This window comes from Ursus americanus, chromosome 5 (genome assembly GCF_024610735.1).
Source record: "Ursus americanus isolate L20-20 chromosome 5, mUrsAme1.1.p, whole genome shotgun sequence".
Classification (NCBI taxonomy): domain Eukaryota; kingdom Metazoa; phylum Chordata; class Mammalia; order Carnivora; family Ursidae; genus Ursus; species Ursus americanus.
The window spans coordinates 44,622,987-44,640,401 of record NC_142131.1 but is presented as its reverse complement, the minus strand read 5'-3'; the positions used below and the strand labels follow the sequence as shown (position 1 = coordinate 44,640,401).

The window sequence follows — 17,415 nt, the reverse complement described above, 5'->3', positions numbered from 1 at the left end:
CCGCCAAAACCAGGTTCACTTATTTTTAATCCTTACTTTTGTGAGGCTCTTTGTTTATATCTCCCCTCCCAATTCCCTTCCCTCCTTCTACTTACTCCTGTGTCTTACGATATGATCTTTTAAAAACTTTAATCTCTAAAAAGCTTTTAAGCTTTTGGAAAGAATATTTTACCAGTACGTTTTGTTTAGATAGTCTCTTTTAAATAACACTTGATTATTCATTTATTACTTTTAAGCTAATTCCAGGATAACTCCCCTTGTCTTTCAGTATTATTCAAAAGTTTCTTAGTAGTCAGGGAAGGCAAACTAAGCCTATGTTAGATACAATTAGAAATGTTTACTCTTGGGGCACCTGGGTGTCTTAGTTGGTTGAGCGTCTGCCTTTGGCTCGGGTCAGGGTCCCAGGGTCCTGGGATTGAGCCCCACTTTGGGCTCCCTGCTCAGCAGGGATTCTGCTTCTTCCTCTCACTGTCCCTCTGCCCCTCCCTCTGGTCGTGCTTGCTTGCTCTCAAATAAAAAAAATAAAATCTTAAAAAAAAAAAAGATTAAAAAGAAATGTTACCTCCACTCTTAGAGACAAGTATGATCTGGGTGCCTAGGTGGCTTAGTCGGTTAAGTGGCTGCCTTCAGCTCAGGTCCATGATCCCAGGGTACTGGGGTCGAGTCCTGAGTGTTGGGTTCCCTGCTCGGTGGGGAGCCTGTTCTCTGCCCCTTCCATGGCTCATGCTCTTTATCTCTTGCTCACTCACTCTCAAATAAATAAAATCTTTAAAAAAATAAGTATGAACTAATCAAAAATAGAATTTTCTTAACTTTTCTTTATTCTTTAACTATGTGGCTATCTAAACACTGTGCTTCTCCAGTTGCATAAAAAAATGATCTCTAGTGTACAATTTTATTTATCTAATATTTTTTGTGATTTATCCCTGGTAATTTATTTTTCTGTATATGCTCATTTTTCATTCCATATGCTCATTTTTCATTTCTTGTCTGTTTGAGTGGCTCTATGAGTCTAGCTGTTGATACATGGAACAAAAATAGCAAGGTGCTTACCCTCACTGAGTTTCTTTTTTTTAAAGATGTTTATTCATTTGGCAGAGCACAAGCAAGGGTAGTGGCAGGTAGAGGGAGAGAGAGAAGCAGGCTCCCCATTTAGCAGGTCGCCTGACACGGGGACCAGTCCCAGGACCCTGGGATCATGACCTGAGCCAAAGGCTGTCGCTTAACTAACTGAGCCACCAGGGCACCCCCTCGCGTTTCTATTCTATTATATGCATTCACCACATAAAAAGAAAAAGTAATCAGTATTTTGCTGAGAATTTAGACAAGAAGTGACTGGGTGGCTACTTTGGGAAGTCAGGAGAGGTTTCTCTAGGGAAGTGACATTTAACCTGGGATCTACTTGGTAAGGAGTGAGCTTTGTTGAAACTGGAAGGAAGAGGCGAAGAATTAGTGTGAAGGCCTAACTGAGGTTGGGAGTGAGTTTGTAATGTTTAAGGGATAAAAGTTGGGTCAGTATTGGTAGTGACTATTTAACCAGATTAGAGAGGTAGCAGGGGGTTTTGCTTGATTAGGACTTTGGCAGATAAAGGTAAAGACTTTCAGTTTAATTACAGATGGCAGGAGGAGAAAGCCTCTTTGGAGGAAGGTTATGTGATCTCATTTAAATTTTTTAGAAGACTGTTTCAGTTATTGACTCTTCAGTGGATTATAGTGAGAGCAGGGAGACCAGTTAGGAAGCAGTTGCAGTAGTATCGGAGAAGACGATGGCTTGAGCTGGGTAGCTGTGATTAGTGAAGATAGTGTTTAGGTTGGGTGGAGGGTGGAAGTGAGTCAAAGAATTTGATAAACTGGATTTAGGGCAGGGGAGTGTTGAGAAAAAGAGAAGAACAGAATAATATTCATAAGTCCTGTAATGAAGTAACTTTGGAATTGCCATGCCTTCTCATTTTGGTGGTTCATTTTTTCCACCTTCTTGTTGCCATAAAATGGAATTTTTATAATATAAATAAACCAGGAATGATCATAGAATGCTCTCAGTGTTATGAGGGTTAAATGAGTAATATACAGTAAATCACTTAAAAACAGGGTCTTGACACACAGCAAGCACTGAATAAAACCTTGTTGCTGCTCTTATTGTCTCACCCCCACTTCCGAGATGGTCATCCTAGCCGTGAAGATAGATAGGCTTACAGTGTAATTTCTAATACTGTATTTTTTAGAAATCACCTATAGCCTCCACCAGAGTCTTCTGGTATCTTAGTTTGTATCAAGAAATCATGCTGGTATGCATGCATACTCTCTTGGGACTTCACAGTAATGTCAATACAGTGTTAATAGTTCACTTTTGTGAGTAAAATAAGGATTCCTTTTATTCAACGTGTTAAATACCTTTAAGGCAGGCTGTGTTACTAGGTAATATGGTATATATCTGACTGGAAGTTTAGGATTCTAAAATTAGCTTTAGCGTACACATTCAATGCTGAACTCAGTTTTCTTTTCAATACCCTGTGAATCACTTGTTGAAATAAAAATTTGTATTGTGCTTTGAGAATGAGTGTGTTAACTGATGCATTCAGTAGTGAAAACCTAACAAGCGTTGGTTAGTAGCCTGATTTTTTTTCTTCCTTAGGCTGAGAGGATTTTTTTTTTTTTAAGATTTTATTTATTTATTTGACAGAAATAGAGACAGCCAGTGAGAGAGGGAACACAAGCAGGGGGAGTGGGAGAGGAAGAAGCAGGCTCATAGCAGAGGAGCCTGATGTGGGGCTCGATCCCATAACGCTGGGATCACGCCCTGAGCCGAAGGCAGACACTTAACTGCTGTGCCACCCAGGCGCGCTGAGAGGATAATTTTTCTAGTTGGTGCAAACACCATGTTGTCTTGTGTTTCCTGTTTTTTTTTTTTTTTTAATCACACATTCTTAGGTACTTGAGGATAAGAATATTTGTGTATTTATTTTAAAAAATATTTATTTATTTGAGAGAGAGGGAGAGAGAGAACAAGCAGGGGGAGCACCAGGGGGAAGAGGGAGCAGGAGGAAGGCCGATGCGGGGCTTGATCCCAGGATCCTGGGATCATGACCCAAGCCGAAGGCAGACGCTTAACCCACTGAGCCACCCAGGTGCCCCGAGAATAAGAATATTTAAAGATTATTTCTTTGTTTTCCCTCTAGAAGTGAGAATAGATAGTAACCATTTTGATGGTTAGCAGAATAAACTGAAAGTAAGATTTATTAATAATTAGTCTTTAATAGTTAAGAGTTGATTGTATTGTACCAGGTTTTTTTTTTTTTTTTTCAGTATTTTTTTAAAAATTAATTTATGTGCGAGACAGTGCATGTGCCGAGTGTGTGCCGGAAAGGGAGGGTGGCGGGGGTGGGTAGCAAGCAGACTCTACACTGAATGCCAAGGCCCTCATGGGGCTACATCCCAGGACCTAGGAGATCATGACCTAAGCTGAGACCGAGTCGGATGCTCAACCAGCTAAGCCGCCCAGGTGCCCCTTCAGTATCGCTTTGAGATTACTTTTAAAAGGTTTATTTATGGGGTGCCCGGGTGGCTCAGTCGGTTAAGCACCCGCCTTCTCAGGTTGTGATACCACGGTCCTGGGATTGAGCCCCACGTTGGGCTCCCTGCTTAGCGGCGAGTCTGCTTCTCCTTCTGCTTCTCCCCCTGCTTGTGTTCTCCTTCCCTGTCAAATAAATAAAATCTTAAAAAAAATAAAAATGTTTATTTTTTTAAAGATTTTATTTATTTATTTGACAGAGCTTGCACACAAGCTGGGGGAGTGGCAGGCCCCCCGCTGAGCAGGGACCCTGTCATGACCTGAGCCCAAGGCAGATGTTTAACCAGCTGAGCCACCCAGGTGCCCCTAAAAGGTTTATTTTTAAAATATGTGGGCAGTGTGAACATTTGTTTTATTCTTTTTATTCCGATTTCTTTCAGCCGTCTTTAAATCCTGAATATGAGAGAGAACCAAATCAGAATAAATCTTTAGCTGCAGGTGTATGGGGTAAGTAATTTTTAATCTATCTTTGAGGGGTATAAAATGTTATTTGTAGGTTTCACTTTTTTGTGTTTTTAGAAATAAATAGGCTAGAATTAAACTTACTCTTTTAAATATGTTTTTGAGTGCTCAGCTACATAAAAAAGTAGCACTTATCTTTTAAAAACGAGATATTGGGGATAGAGTTTGATTTGAAATACTTGATTTGCACATATTAGTACCATTAAGTATACTCATGAGTTTAGTTTTTTTTTTTTTTTTAAGGGTTGTAAGTTAATGTAATGAATCAATGTCATTTCAAGAGCAGCCTGATAATCTAAGGAAACAAAAAACTTAGTTTAAATTAATTTTTAGTTTTTCACAGTTGAAAACTTACTTAACTGGAAAGATAAGTACTTCTAATCATCGTGTGACATAAAATTAATCTTTTTACTTACGAAAATGGTTGTACATAGAGAGTATTAAATAATTGTATAAATTTGCCTATGGAACTAATCTGTGTTTGAAATTATTTGCCTTTTTGATTGTCAAAGCTTAATGACATTTTTTGGGTAATAACTCCCGTTTCATTAAAACTGCTGAGTTTAATTTGATAGCATCTTACAGAAGATTAAACTGCACTCATAGTACAAATCAGACAGCTTTTTAAAGATTCAAGTGAAGTTTAAAATAATGGAAAATTTTTAAATATGAAGATTTGATACCTGAAAAATTAATTATTTGATGCCAAATTCAAAGGTGTTGAATCCTCTTTGGAACTTCTACACATGTTCATTTGTATTTTCCTATTGAAAATTATCAACTTACCAAAACAAAAGGATTGTGGCTTGTGACAGCATACTAGTCCTAATGACAAAGGCATTATTTTAAACTTTGCCACTTCCTCTGCTGTTCTTTATTGTATTTATGGGGTGATACTCTGGGGAATTACTTTGTTTTCTTTTAATCTCCCGATTTATTTAAGGGCTTTTTGAGGGTGGGGGTGGGGGTGGTCAGACACTTTTGTTAGAACCATGTGAATGGCATTGTTTTTTCTGTATTGCAAATTAGTATTTCTACCACTCTCCCCAGGCCTACACGCCCAGACACACACATACCCAACCAAAAAAATCTCCCAAGCTCCTCTCTTAGGTATGTTTCCTTATTATTCAGTTTTTCTGGGAACAACTGATTGCTTAAGAATATAGAACCACCTGGAAGGTGTTAAATAGAATCTCTAAGAAATTAGGAATAATTTGGATTTGATCAGAATGAAAGTAAATAAAAAAAATCAATGTCAGTGAGCATTTGTCATATAAAACTACCTATAGATACTATTGGTACTGATCCTTGGTTAATTTAATAATTTTAGAAATGATTTAAAGGCAAATACATCTTTGAAAATATTGAGAATAAAATGTATTAATATAAAGATTTTGGTTCTACTGTTTCAGGGTTGGTCTAAGGATTTTGAGCACTAGTTGAAAGATGTTTAAAAGGAAGATGTACTCTTTACTGTGCCTTAGGTAAACTAAGAAGTGTGTCTGCATTAGAAAAAAGAAAATGGTTAATTGTGGCTTGAATAACTGTTAAATTCCCAGTACTTCCCATAGGAATACAATGAAGAAGTTTTCATTGTATTACACTTCACTATTCCTTTCTCACTTCCCCCCCTGGGTTCCCAAATACTGTTTTGCCCATTGCAACATTTAAAATAGCAATGTTCCTGAGGAAGACATGAGAGAATTTTAGGAAAGACTTCAATAGAACTTTTCTAGTGCTACTTCCATCCAGGTAAGTAAAAATTTGTAATGGAAATGTAGTATGTATTACAAAACAAACCAATTTGTCCCTGAAACTGTCCTTTTGTAGATCAGAAATTGCAGTAGTTTAAATATAATATCCCAGCTTAAAAAAAAAATGCCTTGAGGGAAAGTAATTAACCTGCTTAAAATACAGTTAACATAAGTTTAATTCTGCTTAGAACTTAATTAGCTTTTTTGGAAACACCTTCATGTAGCTTTTATCTGTGACTTTATTTTGATCTTAATTAGGATCACTGTTGTTGGGTGCCTAAGATTAATGCTTTCTAAATTAATCTATCTCTAGGTCCTTAATAATTTAAAAGAAAAAGGTACTTGAGTGTGCCTGTAACAATTTTAAAGTACTAAGTTGTGTGACTGATTTATTTGGGAGGTGAGAAAGAGAAAAAAATGATGTGTATGTGTTTGTATGCTATTTGAGACATAATTAGTGACTGTTGATTTGTGTGTTTTCAGGAGTCCTACTGGCTATTGTGTTGATGAATTATGTCAACAATGTATTACTTGCAGAGGCTAACATTTAGTACTTAAGATACTAAATAATGAAAAATTTCATTCACTAGTAATTAAGCATAATTTTGTTTTAGCTCAGCATTTATTTTCGTGTCTATTCCTTGATAACTCGAGCTTTCCTGATTTTTTTCTCATATTTGATAATGCTACTTAAGAGTGTGGAGGTTCATTTTTAAGCATTTATTTGTTTAGCTTTCTAAAAGCAAATTAGTGACTATTTCTTAAAGATGGGTTATTTTCTAGAGAATTCCAATGATATTAGCCGAAAGCATACAGATTGAGTGACATGATTATATTGAGTTAGATCATGATGAAAACCGGTAAATTTTTTTTTTAATGACCTTGTAAAATAGAATTAAGAGAAAGGAATAATCCTTGAATTTCCTTGTAAAAGCATTCTGTTGGTAGTTTATACGTGGAAATGGCTCCACTTTCCTCTAGTATCTTATATGAAAACAGTTGTTAAAATTACAACAACAGGAAGAAAAAGGTATTGCAACATATGTCAAGGTTGAGAAGGGAAAATTAATAAGATTTTATTAGACAGTTTGACAGAAGTAAATTTCAGTGGGTCAGAGTTATAAGTATTATTTATTCGTCATGTAAGTTGTTACTCTTTGAGAAGTGTGAATAATGTAGGGGACCTTGTTAAAAACACCATACCCCTGCTGTTGGCATAAATTACAAGTTATTAAATTCTCATTTGTTTGAAACTCAAATTACTATAAATCAAAACAGATTTGTACATTAAATTTAAAAAAATTGAAAGCCAAAAAGTTTAAAACAGCATCAATTCATATAAATCAGAAACAGATTTAATTTTCTGCATTAAAATTAATGTTCACAATAGGAATTTGTCTTAATTGTTGTGGTACAGATTGAGTTTGATATTTGTGTATTATTACTAAATTTCCTCTTCAAATTAGTGTGAAATTTTAATTCACATTCACCCTTCATTTGGCTGTATGCTTTTGTTCACACCTTCAAATTGCCTCATTTCTTAGATCAAGATAATAAGGAACCTAAATTAGTAACTTGGCATCAGAAAGTAGTGGACTTTGATCTCACTTGGTAGTATGCACTACAGGCTTCTCATTCTGAACATTTAGTTAAGGCCTATTAGTAGTATTTTTAGTTGGGGATGGTAAACATTTTGAAGTATTTGGTCTAGTCATACTTTAATTTCCCTTTTCTCCGTTCGTATAATATAGTGGATAAGGGTATTTGCTTTGGGATGGGATAGACCTGGGTCAAAACATTAGGTCTTTTACCTAATGGTTATTTAGACTTGGGCAGGTGAGTTAATCTCAGTGAATTTTCTGTGAGATGAGGATGATCACAATAATTTTAATGAGAAAAGCATTGTTAATATTAAATTGTATAAAATATTTAAACTGTGTAAAATCACTGTATTATATTAAATCTTTTTTTTTTTTAAGATTTTATTTATTTATTTGAGAGAGAGACAGCCAGCGAGAGAGGGAACACAAGCAGGGGGAGTGGGAGAGGAAGAAGCAGGCTCCTAGCGGAGGAGCCTGATGTGGGGCTCGATCCCAGAATGCCAGGATCACGCCCTGAGCTGAAGGCAGACGCTTAACGACTGCGCTACCCAGGAGCCCCTATATTAAATCTTTGATCACATTACAGATGTATAATGAATGTTAACTAAGTTATGTTCAGATCTAGTAAGCATTGCATATTCTAGTAGATTTATTAAAAAGCAAGAGGAATTTCTAAGTGAGAGATCGCCCAAGAATAATAAGGGACTGAATCAGAAAATACATACAAGATACCTACATGGAGAGTGTAGTGAAACACAGAGGATGAAAAATTGACATGTCCTGGGGCGCCTGGGTAGCTCGGTTGTTAAGCGTTAAGCCTCTGCCCTCTGCTCAGGGTGTGATCGAGCCCGGCATCAGGCTCCCTGCTCCACTGGGAGCCTGCTTCTTCCTCTCCCATTCCCCCTGCTTGTGTTCCCTCTCTTGTAGGCTGTCTCTCTCTCTCTGTCAAATAAATAAATAAAATCTTTAAAAAAAAAAAAAAAAAAGAAAAAAAAATTGACATGTCCGCTCTTAACTATACATGTATATGTTATCAAATTACTTTGTATTACAGATAGCACTATTTTAATTATAACTGTCTCCAAAGAATTGATCTAGTCTTCCTCCCACCATTGACTCTGTATTTAAGGAAAAAATATTTATAGGTCTTGGGAGAGCATAAATAACAAGATAATAAAGGGATATTTAAAGTCAGTTTTTGTCAGATTACAGTTTGTGAAGATAGTGGAAAATGATGGTATGAAAATCTTAAACCAATATTTGTCTTCAGGGTGTTTTGTTTTTGTTTTTTTTTTAAAGATTTTATTTATTTGAGAGGGAGAGCGAGAGAGCTTGAGCAGGGTGGGGGACAGAGGGAGAAGCAGATTCCCTGCTGAGCAGGGAGCCATTGGGGCCCAGGCGGCCTGCCTCCAGGCGTTTTAAACTTAGATCATAAAGAGTCTTAAGGTCATGTAATTTACAGAAGGAGGTCCCTGAGATCACTTACTTTCTAGTTTTTTTATTTAAAAGTGTTAAAGTCTTTTCGCCAGTATGTAAATTTTGTCTTTTAAATAATAAGCAGTTTGGGTTTTTTCATACAGTTTACCAGTTGACAAAGTAAATGGAGAAAGTATAGAAGGAGACATTGGATACTGTTTGAATCCAGCAGCTTCAGTACTTGGAAGATTTGTGTCAGGAGAATTTGTAGAGAGGGGCGCCTGGGTGGCACAGCGGTTAAGCGTCTGCCTTCGGCTCAGGGCGTGATCCCGGCGTTATGGGATCGAGCCCCACATCGGGCTCCTCCGCTGGGAGCCTGCTTCTTCCTCCCCCACTCCCCCTGCTTGTGTTCCCTCTCTCGCTGGCTGTCTCTATCTCTGTCAAATAAATAAATAAAATCTTTAAAAAAAAAAAAAAGAATTTGTAGAGAGAATTTGAATTGCTGAACACGTTTACAAGTACAGTTGACCTTTGAACAACGCAGGAGTTAGGGGCCTTGACGCCCCTCCCCCCAGTAAAAAATCCATGTATAACTTTTGACCCCCCCCCCCCAAAAAAAAAACTTCTAATAGTTACTGTTGCTTGGAAGCCTTACTGCCAGCAGGGTTGATTAACATATATTTTGTATATTACATGTATTATGTATTCTTAAAGTAAGCTAGAGAAAAGAAAACACTAAGAAGAAAACCATAAGGAAGAGAAAATATACTTACAATATTGTACTGTTATTTATCAGGGAAAATCCTGCATGTAGGTGGACTGGTGCAGTTCAAGCCTTATTATTCAAGGGTCAACTGTAATATAAAGTGAATATAAAAGACTCAAATTAAATTTGGCAGTTAGTGCTGCCATCACCCTTTACATTACTTTTATGTAATGATTGCTATTAAGAACACGTTCTTGTTTTTATTTTTATTTATTTATTTTGAGAGAGGTCATGCAAGTGGGGAGAGGGAGGAGAGGGAGAGAATCTCAAGGAGACTCCATGCTGAGCTCGGAGCCTGGCAAGGGGCTTGATACCAGGACCCAGAGATCATGACCTGGACTGAAACCAAGAATTGGATGCTTAACTGACTGAGCCACCCAGGCACCCCCACTTTCTTGTTTTTAAATGGTCAGGCTCTTTATTCAGGGCAGTTGCACAGGACATAAGTTAGTCTGCATTCTGTCACAATTTTTCTCATTTTCCATAATGTTAAATCAACCTAAAATTTGATACAATATTGAAATACAATTGGAAGTGTATTGTAGTGGAGGATAGTATTTGACTTTTTTGGACGTTTTTCCTAGTATTTTTTAAAATTTTCACAGTAACTCTGTGACAGGACCTATTGTTTTTCATTTTATACATGAGAGAGTTCATAAGATTGGAGCAAGATTCTATAAATTGATACAAAGTACATGTTCTTAACCTGTATGTTAATATTTGAATATGAATGCCTAATCAGTGCATTAGCACTATGGCTGCTGCTTTTCCTTCCCAAACCCTATCATCTTCCTTTAGGTACCTTTATCATAAATCTGTGATTTATTTCTTAGACTTCACCCTTCTTCTCCTTCTTCTTCTCCTTCTCCTTCTTCTTCTGGCTTCACACCTAATGTGGGCCTTAACTCACGACTCTGAGATCAAGAGTTGCACGCTCTACTGACTGAGCCAGCCAGGCATCCCTTCACATTCCTTCTTTACAGAGTATTTTGTCTTTGCACTGAAGGCCTTTTTGAGGAAGAAGCCAGAATATTTCTTGCTCTAGATGTCTAAGAATCCAAATTTAGGAAAGTGAATTTTGTAGTCACGAACTATGTTGAGGCTTAATGGTAATATACCTGTTTGCTCATCTATTCTCTTTCTCTTCTACCTTTTAATTTTGATTGATTATGTACAAAAAATTTTATTATTTTTTTTCCTTGAACCATCAGCCTTCCATGTGGGATCATTTTCCTTCTGCCTGTGGTACATTGTTTAGGATTTTTTTTAGTAGGGATCTTTTCTTAGTGATTGATCTTTGAACAAAAGTTTCACTTCTGCTCTCTGCCATGTATGGTTTTTTCAAGTCCCATTTAAAATGCAAGATTATGTAAGGTAGATTAGTCCCATCCTCAGCTGTTAGGTTGCTTTGTGGATACTCTAAAGTTTTTTTTACTTCTTTCTCTAGAAATGTGGGTTGACGTCACCCCTTGCAGATGACCCTTTTTCTCTTGTATTGTTTTCTTCTTTCATTTATAGTAATTTTAACATAAGGACCTATGGTAAGGTAAAGAAGATAAATGTGTGCTTAATGGGCCATATTGAACTGGAAGTGCTTATCAGTCATGTTTGAATTTCTTTAATTGTGGTGTACTGATAGAAATGTCCTCTGCTTCAACACTTGAATTTCTCTGAGACCTTGCAAACTCTTAATACCTTTTGCATTTCCCAGCACCATTCATTCCTGATTCCTGAGTTTCATTTAATTTAGAGTTTGACTACCAGGCTGTTAAGATTTTCTCTTACATTTTTAATTTTAAGAATTGCTAATTTAAGTAATCTTTTTTTTTAACCGTTTTATTCAAGTCATCCTCTGTTCACCATAAGTAATAATTGCAAAACTTAAATTGTTTAGTGCTATTTCTAGCGTTCTGCATTCATCTGTGTTTGAGATCTTTATTCTTAGTTTTTGTTTTGTTGACTTGTGTACGTTCTTTAGAAAAGCTGTGTATTGCTGATTTAATTTCTGTGTTGTGTGCCCGAAGATTTCTTTCTTAGCCCTTATTTCTTGGGCCTTTTAAGGCCTCCAGGAAGTTGGAATGTTTGCCTTAGTAGGTGAGCCATGTGTTTAACTTGTAGGAAGATTGCTGTTTTTTTGCTCTAGGTCCTTGTTCTTTCGTACTTCACCATTATAATAAATGAAGCATCATACCGGCTGTGTATTTTGAGGAGTTTGAAGCCTCAGATGAACTTTGAGAGTACCTTCATGTCCCTACAAATCCTTGTGTAGTTGACTTTTGAGATGATTCAGTAGGAAGTTTGGTTTAGTTTGAGGTTGGGCATTCTCACAAACATGTAAGCAAGTCAGCATCTCACAGGATGTAACTTTATTTAATACATTATGCTAATTTTGATTTAGATTTTCTAACCGTTCTCCCCTTAAGTTCATTCTTTTACTCTGAGCTCTCCCACTGTGAAACTGATACTTTGAGAATTTTTCTAAGGGAGGAAAGACATACTTCACCACAATAATTGTGAACATGCTCACGTGTAACACCTACACTAACTAAACTCTAGGGGTATATATAAACTAAACTTTGTGGGCAGTTTTTCATATTTTAACTAAACTGCAGTTGTCTTGAGAAAAAAGATTTGAGTTAGCAGCTGTTACTCCTAGTACTATCTTCAGAAGGATTGATTTCATTGTCCTGTAACTTTTGCATAATGCCATCATTGTAGTTAGATGGCCAAGAAATACTGGAATGACTTGGTATTATGAGAATAGAATTCTGTTTTCTGTTAGTCATAACTTTAGTAGAAATTTAGAAATAGAGGGACGGTAGTTCCTTGTTTATTGGTAATAACTATGTAAGTGAGATAAGAATGAGAAGGAATTAGGAAAAATGTCTTTTTAAAATGGAGAAGGCAAAAATATAATGTACTTTATCTTCCAAGTCTTAGGTGCAACTAGGGTGAAATGTGCATTTAAAAAAAATTAAAAATAAGTTAGAAAGTAATTAATCTTGGTTTGGTCATAGTTAACATTCTAGGCCACTGTTGAGCTGAAATCATCTGTATTACTTGACATTGCTCAATTCTTGCTGTATTCTGTTTGATTATGTTGTAGCTTTATTTCTGAAGAAATACAGCTCATACTTATTTAGCTTAATTATTTTACCCAAGAAGCAGCTATTATTTTTAAATACAATCAAGGTTTGGAATATGCTGGTTTTTTGGTGGTTTAATTTTATGCTAAAATTTAAGCTGTGTGTAACTCTTGCTCGTGCTTTATTTATGCAGAATATCCTCCGAATCCTAAATCTAGAGCTCCAAGGATGCTGGTCATTAAGAAAGGTAATACAAAAGACTTACAGCTATCTGGATTCCCAGTGGTAGGAAATCTTCAGTCACAACCAGTTAAGAACGGGACTGGTCCAAGTGTTTATAAAGGCTTAGTCCCCAAACCGGCTGCTCCACCTACAAAAGTAAGTTCTAAATTGTTAAAAATGTAAGTTTTAAGTTGGTACCAGTTGAGTTACTTTAGGAAAAGAATGTTAAAAATTTTATACGAAAGTGAGGGGGTTGTTGTGGGGTACTGACTTTTAAGGGGAAAGAGTTCGTTGTCATTAATTTTAGTTACCTTTTAAATGGTATGTGTGTTTATCTGTGTATATGTTTTCTTGTTTCACTAGTAGTAAATGAAATCTAAAATTCTGTTTTGCCAGATGAATCTGTGATACATGTGCTTAATAATATATAGTGTTTCCTTGGTGTTCAGTTTTAGGTTTTTGGAGTTCCCACTTGTGTTTTCTTGATAATAGACAAAGCACACCCAACTTTAGGTTAATAAAACTTGGAAAAAAATAGTGTTGCAGCCAGGTATTTTTATTTGAGTGCCAGGCTTTGATTTTATTTGTAGAAAAAGGTAGAAATATGTAGAAATGATTAAGATGTAATACAAAAATAATTGTTTTGTTAGTTGCATGTAGTCATTTTTATTTTATAGTGTTCACTTTGTTATACTCTGTATAATCTTTTTGATACACATTAATGTTTGTATGTTTTTCTTCAGCCTACACAATGGAAAAGCCAAACTAAAGAAAATAAAGTTGGGACTTCTTTCCCTCATGAGTCTACATATGGTGTTGGCAATTTCAATGCTTTTAAATCAACTGCCAAGAATTTTAGTCCATCAGCAACTTCAGTGAAAGAGGTATGTCATCTGAAATTATTCCTGAGGAAGGCAGCATATCTTAATCATGATGATTTAATTAACAGTGGGCAGAAGGCATAGATTCATTAAATGAATACATTAAAATGAGATATTTCTATTCTTTCAGAAGACTTGATTCAGATAGCTGTTCTTTACTAATCATTTTTGCACTTTAAATATTTTTAAACAAAATTCCCAAGTATCCTAAAATGTAGAGAAAAAAGTCAAAGAAATACCCACTTATCAATCAGTCACAAGTACAAATTTTTAAGAAAAGAATTATGACAGTTGCAATTTTGACATTTGTGATAGTTATGCTATGCTGTAAGATTGAAACATGACTAAAAATGAGGATTTGTATCATATAATCTTTTGGGGATGATGGACATTTTATTAGTGTTAACACTCAAGGGGCCAAAGAGGAGAAGAGGAAGGGGAAGATGCATATTGTTATTTTATGGACTTTGAATGTCTGGTAGCTTAAGTATCTCTTTGTCATTTGACCAAGTTTCTGAACTTCTAGACCAGGGAGTTTCCTGATTAGTGCAGGGTGAAAAGGCATTTGTTTTTATGTTGCTACATTTGAAATTGCTCTGTGTACTGTATTGGAACATCCTAGCTGTTCTGTTGTATTCCACTGTCAAAACAAAACACCAAAAACAAAAGGACTCTAGTACATGTCCCTCTCCATCTCACTCCTGCCCTACCACAGACATTTTCCTTGGTGAAATCCTACCTCATAAACTCTCCATGTATCTGTTTGTAAATAATCATAAAATAGATTTTATTGGAGTTACTATTAGAACCTTAGAACTCTGTGGAACACAGTTTTAAAAACCACTCCTGGGGTGCCTGGGTGGCACAGCGGTTAAGCGTCTGCCTTCGGCTCAGGGCGTGATCCCGGCGTTGTGGGATCGAGTCCCACATCAGGCTCCTCCGCTATGAGCCTGCTTCTTCCTCTCCCACTCCCCCTGCTTGTGTTCCCTCTCTCGCTGGCTGTCTCTATCTCTGTCGAATGAGTAAATAAATAAAATCTTTAAAAAATATATAAAATAAAATAAAAACCACTCCTATATGTATTATAGGCACATTTAAATAGGTTTGGGATCTGTTTTAGAAAATAGTATTTAAGCTCTCAATTTAGAACAATAGTTGTTGGTAGTGTTAGACCTTAATTGTTTTATAGGGTAAGAAAAAGATTTTTTTTTTTTTAAAGAAAATTCTGTTGCTTACTCATTCATTGGGATAAATAAAACAGGGATGGGGAAAACAGACTTTAAAATCAATTTTGTATTGTGAATAGGGTGAAATAGGAAGTTGTGGTAGTTGTTAACTTTATATTGAGATTGTCTACGTATTAATATTTCTGAATTTTTTTCTTAGTGTAATCGTTCAAATTCCACTTCACCTGTTGACAAACTTAATCAGCAGCCTCGTCTAACCAAACTGACACGTATGCGCACTGATAAGAAGAGTGAATTTTTGAAAGCATTGAAAAGGGACAGAGTAGAAGAGGAACATGAAGATGAAAGTCATGCTGGCTCAGAGAAGGTAATTGAACTAGCAATAACTCTTGGTTTGACATTCACATGTCATTGAAATATTTGGGCAGGTATCATTTAAGACCTTTGAATAAACTTTGATCAAAATAGTCATCTTCCTGAAAGGAAGGCTAGTTTACTATTTGTATAAAGAATGACTTCTTTTCTGAAGTAGATTTTTATCATTCTCTTGTTCTATGCAAAAATAATGTTTTCTTTTCTATTGTCCATCTTGCCTACCTCATCCTGTTGATTTGCCTTTCTTGAATAAATGTGAAGACAGAAAGCTGTGGGTATCTTTCACAGCTTAATTTTATATCTTCTGAGGTCTCCTAAATTTATTGATGATAATATTTATGTATTACATGGAAATCTAACCAGAATCTATTAAAGATTTCAACAGCTATGTATTCTCTAACTCATTCTTTTTTTTTAACTCCCTAAAAATCAGGATGACGATTCATTTAATTTGCATAACAGCAACAGTACTCACCAAGAAAGGGATATAAACCGAAACTTTGATGAAAATGAAATTCCACAGGAGAATGGCAATGCCTCAGTAATTTCCCAGCAGATCATTCGGTCTTCAACCTTCCCACAAACTGATGTTCTTTCCAGTTCACTTGAGGCAGAACACAGGTTAGTATTCATTTTTATTTTTTTTCTCTGCATGTTTTACATCCAGGATTTTGATATTAGTATAGAAATGTGATTTATTTAACAGTTTTATTGAGCTATTTACCACAAGTATCCCCCATTTTAAGTGTACAGTTACTTGATTTTTGGTGTATTCAAAGCTGTGCAACTGTCATCACATTTATTTTACATTTCTATCTCCCCTAAAAGAAACCCTGTTCTCATTTGCATTTATTTCTCCTTTTTCCTTCATGTCCTAGGCAACTACTAATCTATTTTCTTGCCTTTGCTGGATATTTTGTATAAATAGAATCATACGTTAGTGTTTTATGTTTTGGCTTCTTTCACTTAGCATTATGCTTTCAAGATTCATGTTGTAGCGTGTATCACTACCTTGTGTATCTTTATAACAGTACACTGTATGGCTCTATTACACTTTGTTCATCAGTTTAGATGAGTATTGAGTTGTTTGTACTTGGTGAGTATTCTGGATAATGCTCCTGTAGGAACATTCCATGTACAAGTTTTTGTATGGACATGTTTTTAGTTCTTTTGGTGGGTAGATACCAGGAGTGGAATTGCTAGGACATAAACTTACCATTTTGAGACTGCCAAACTATTTTCCAAAATGACTGTACCATTTTACCTTCTTATCAACCATATATGAAGGTTCCAGTTTCTGCATATTTTCACTGACACCTGTTACCATCTCTCTTTGATTTAGCCATTCTAATGGATATGAAGTGGTATCTTTTTGTAGTTCTTGATAATGCATTTCCCTTAAAAATCAGTGTTGACTGTGTTGAGTATCTTTTCAACTACTTCCTGCCATTTATATGTCTTCTGTGAAGAAATAATCTGTTGAAAATCTTTGCCTGTTATTAAATTGTATTTGTCTTGTGTAAGAGTTCTGTATGTATTCTGTATGTATTCTGTACATATTTTGAATATAAGTCTTTAATCCTATATAATTTGCCGATATTTTTTCCCATTCTGAGTTTGTTCACTTTTTCAGTGGTCCCTTTTGAAATGAAAAACTTTAAATTTTAATGAAGTCATTTTTATCAGTTTTTTCGCGTTTATTCCTTATTGTACGTTTTGTGCATGTTGTGAGGCATAAGGGTCCAAATTCATCCTTTTCCTTGTGGATATCCAGTTGTTTCAACATGTGATTTATTTTTTGTCGCAAACTTTCAAGAGTAGTTGTGCTTTCATTATTACGGTCTTTAAACTGTTTTTAAATAGGGAACTCTTAAGTGAGTTAGTCTAAGAATTGAAGAATAATGAAGTCCAGAGTGAACTTTTATGGTTTTTTTCTCCTGTGATTCTAGAGGTAAGAGCAGGTATTTTGTAGAAATGACTTACCCTTTATGTGGTCTTGAAATAAACCACATGGTTCAGCATTAGTAAGTGAAGGATTTGTGGACTTCTACTTAATTCCTTTTGATTTTTTTGTTGTTTTAATTAAGCAGATTTATT

The 17,415-nt window shown here is 35.6% G+C and overlaps 1 protein-coding gene across 4 annotated transcripts in view; it reads left to right on the top strand.

Moving 5' to 3' along the window:
- GPBP1 (GC-rich promoter binding protein 1) overlaps positions 1 to 17,415 on the top strand; it is a 72,188-nt gene that overhangs the window by 43,282 nt on the left and 11,491 nt on the right. For 3 of the 4 annotated variants that reach the window (XM_087862137.1, XM_087862138.1, XM_045794316.2), the window contains 6 exons: positions 3,949 to 4,015; positions 5,081 to 5,140; positions 12,847 to 13,031; positions 13,619 to 13,759; positions 15,143 to 15,310; positions 15,752 to 15,939. In XM_087862137.1, the coding sequence (XP_087718263.1) occupies positions 3,949 to 4,015; positions 5,081 to 5,140; positions 12,847 to 13,031; positions 13,619 to 13,759; positions 15,143 to 15,310; positions 15,752 to 15,939 (809 nt within the window). The remainder of the gene's footprint in view (positions 1 to 3,948; positions 4,016 to 5,080; positions 5,141 to 12,846; positions 13,032 to 13,618; positions 13,760 to 15,142; positions 15,311 to 15,751; positions 15,940 to 17,415) is intronic. The other variant, XM_045794318.2, reaches the window with a different exon arrangement.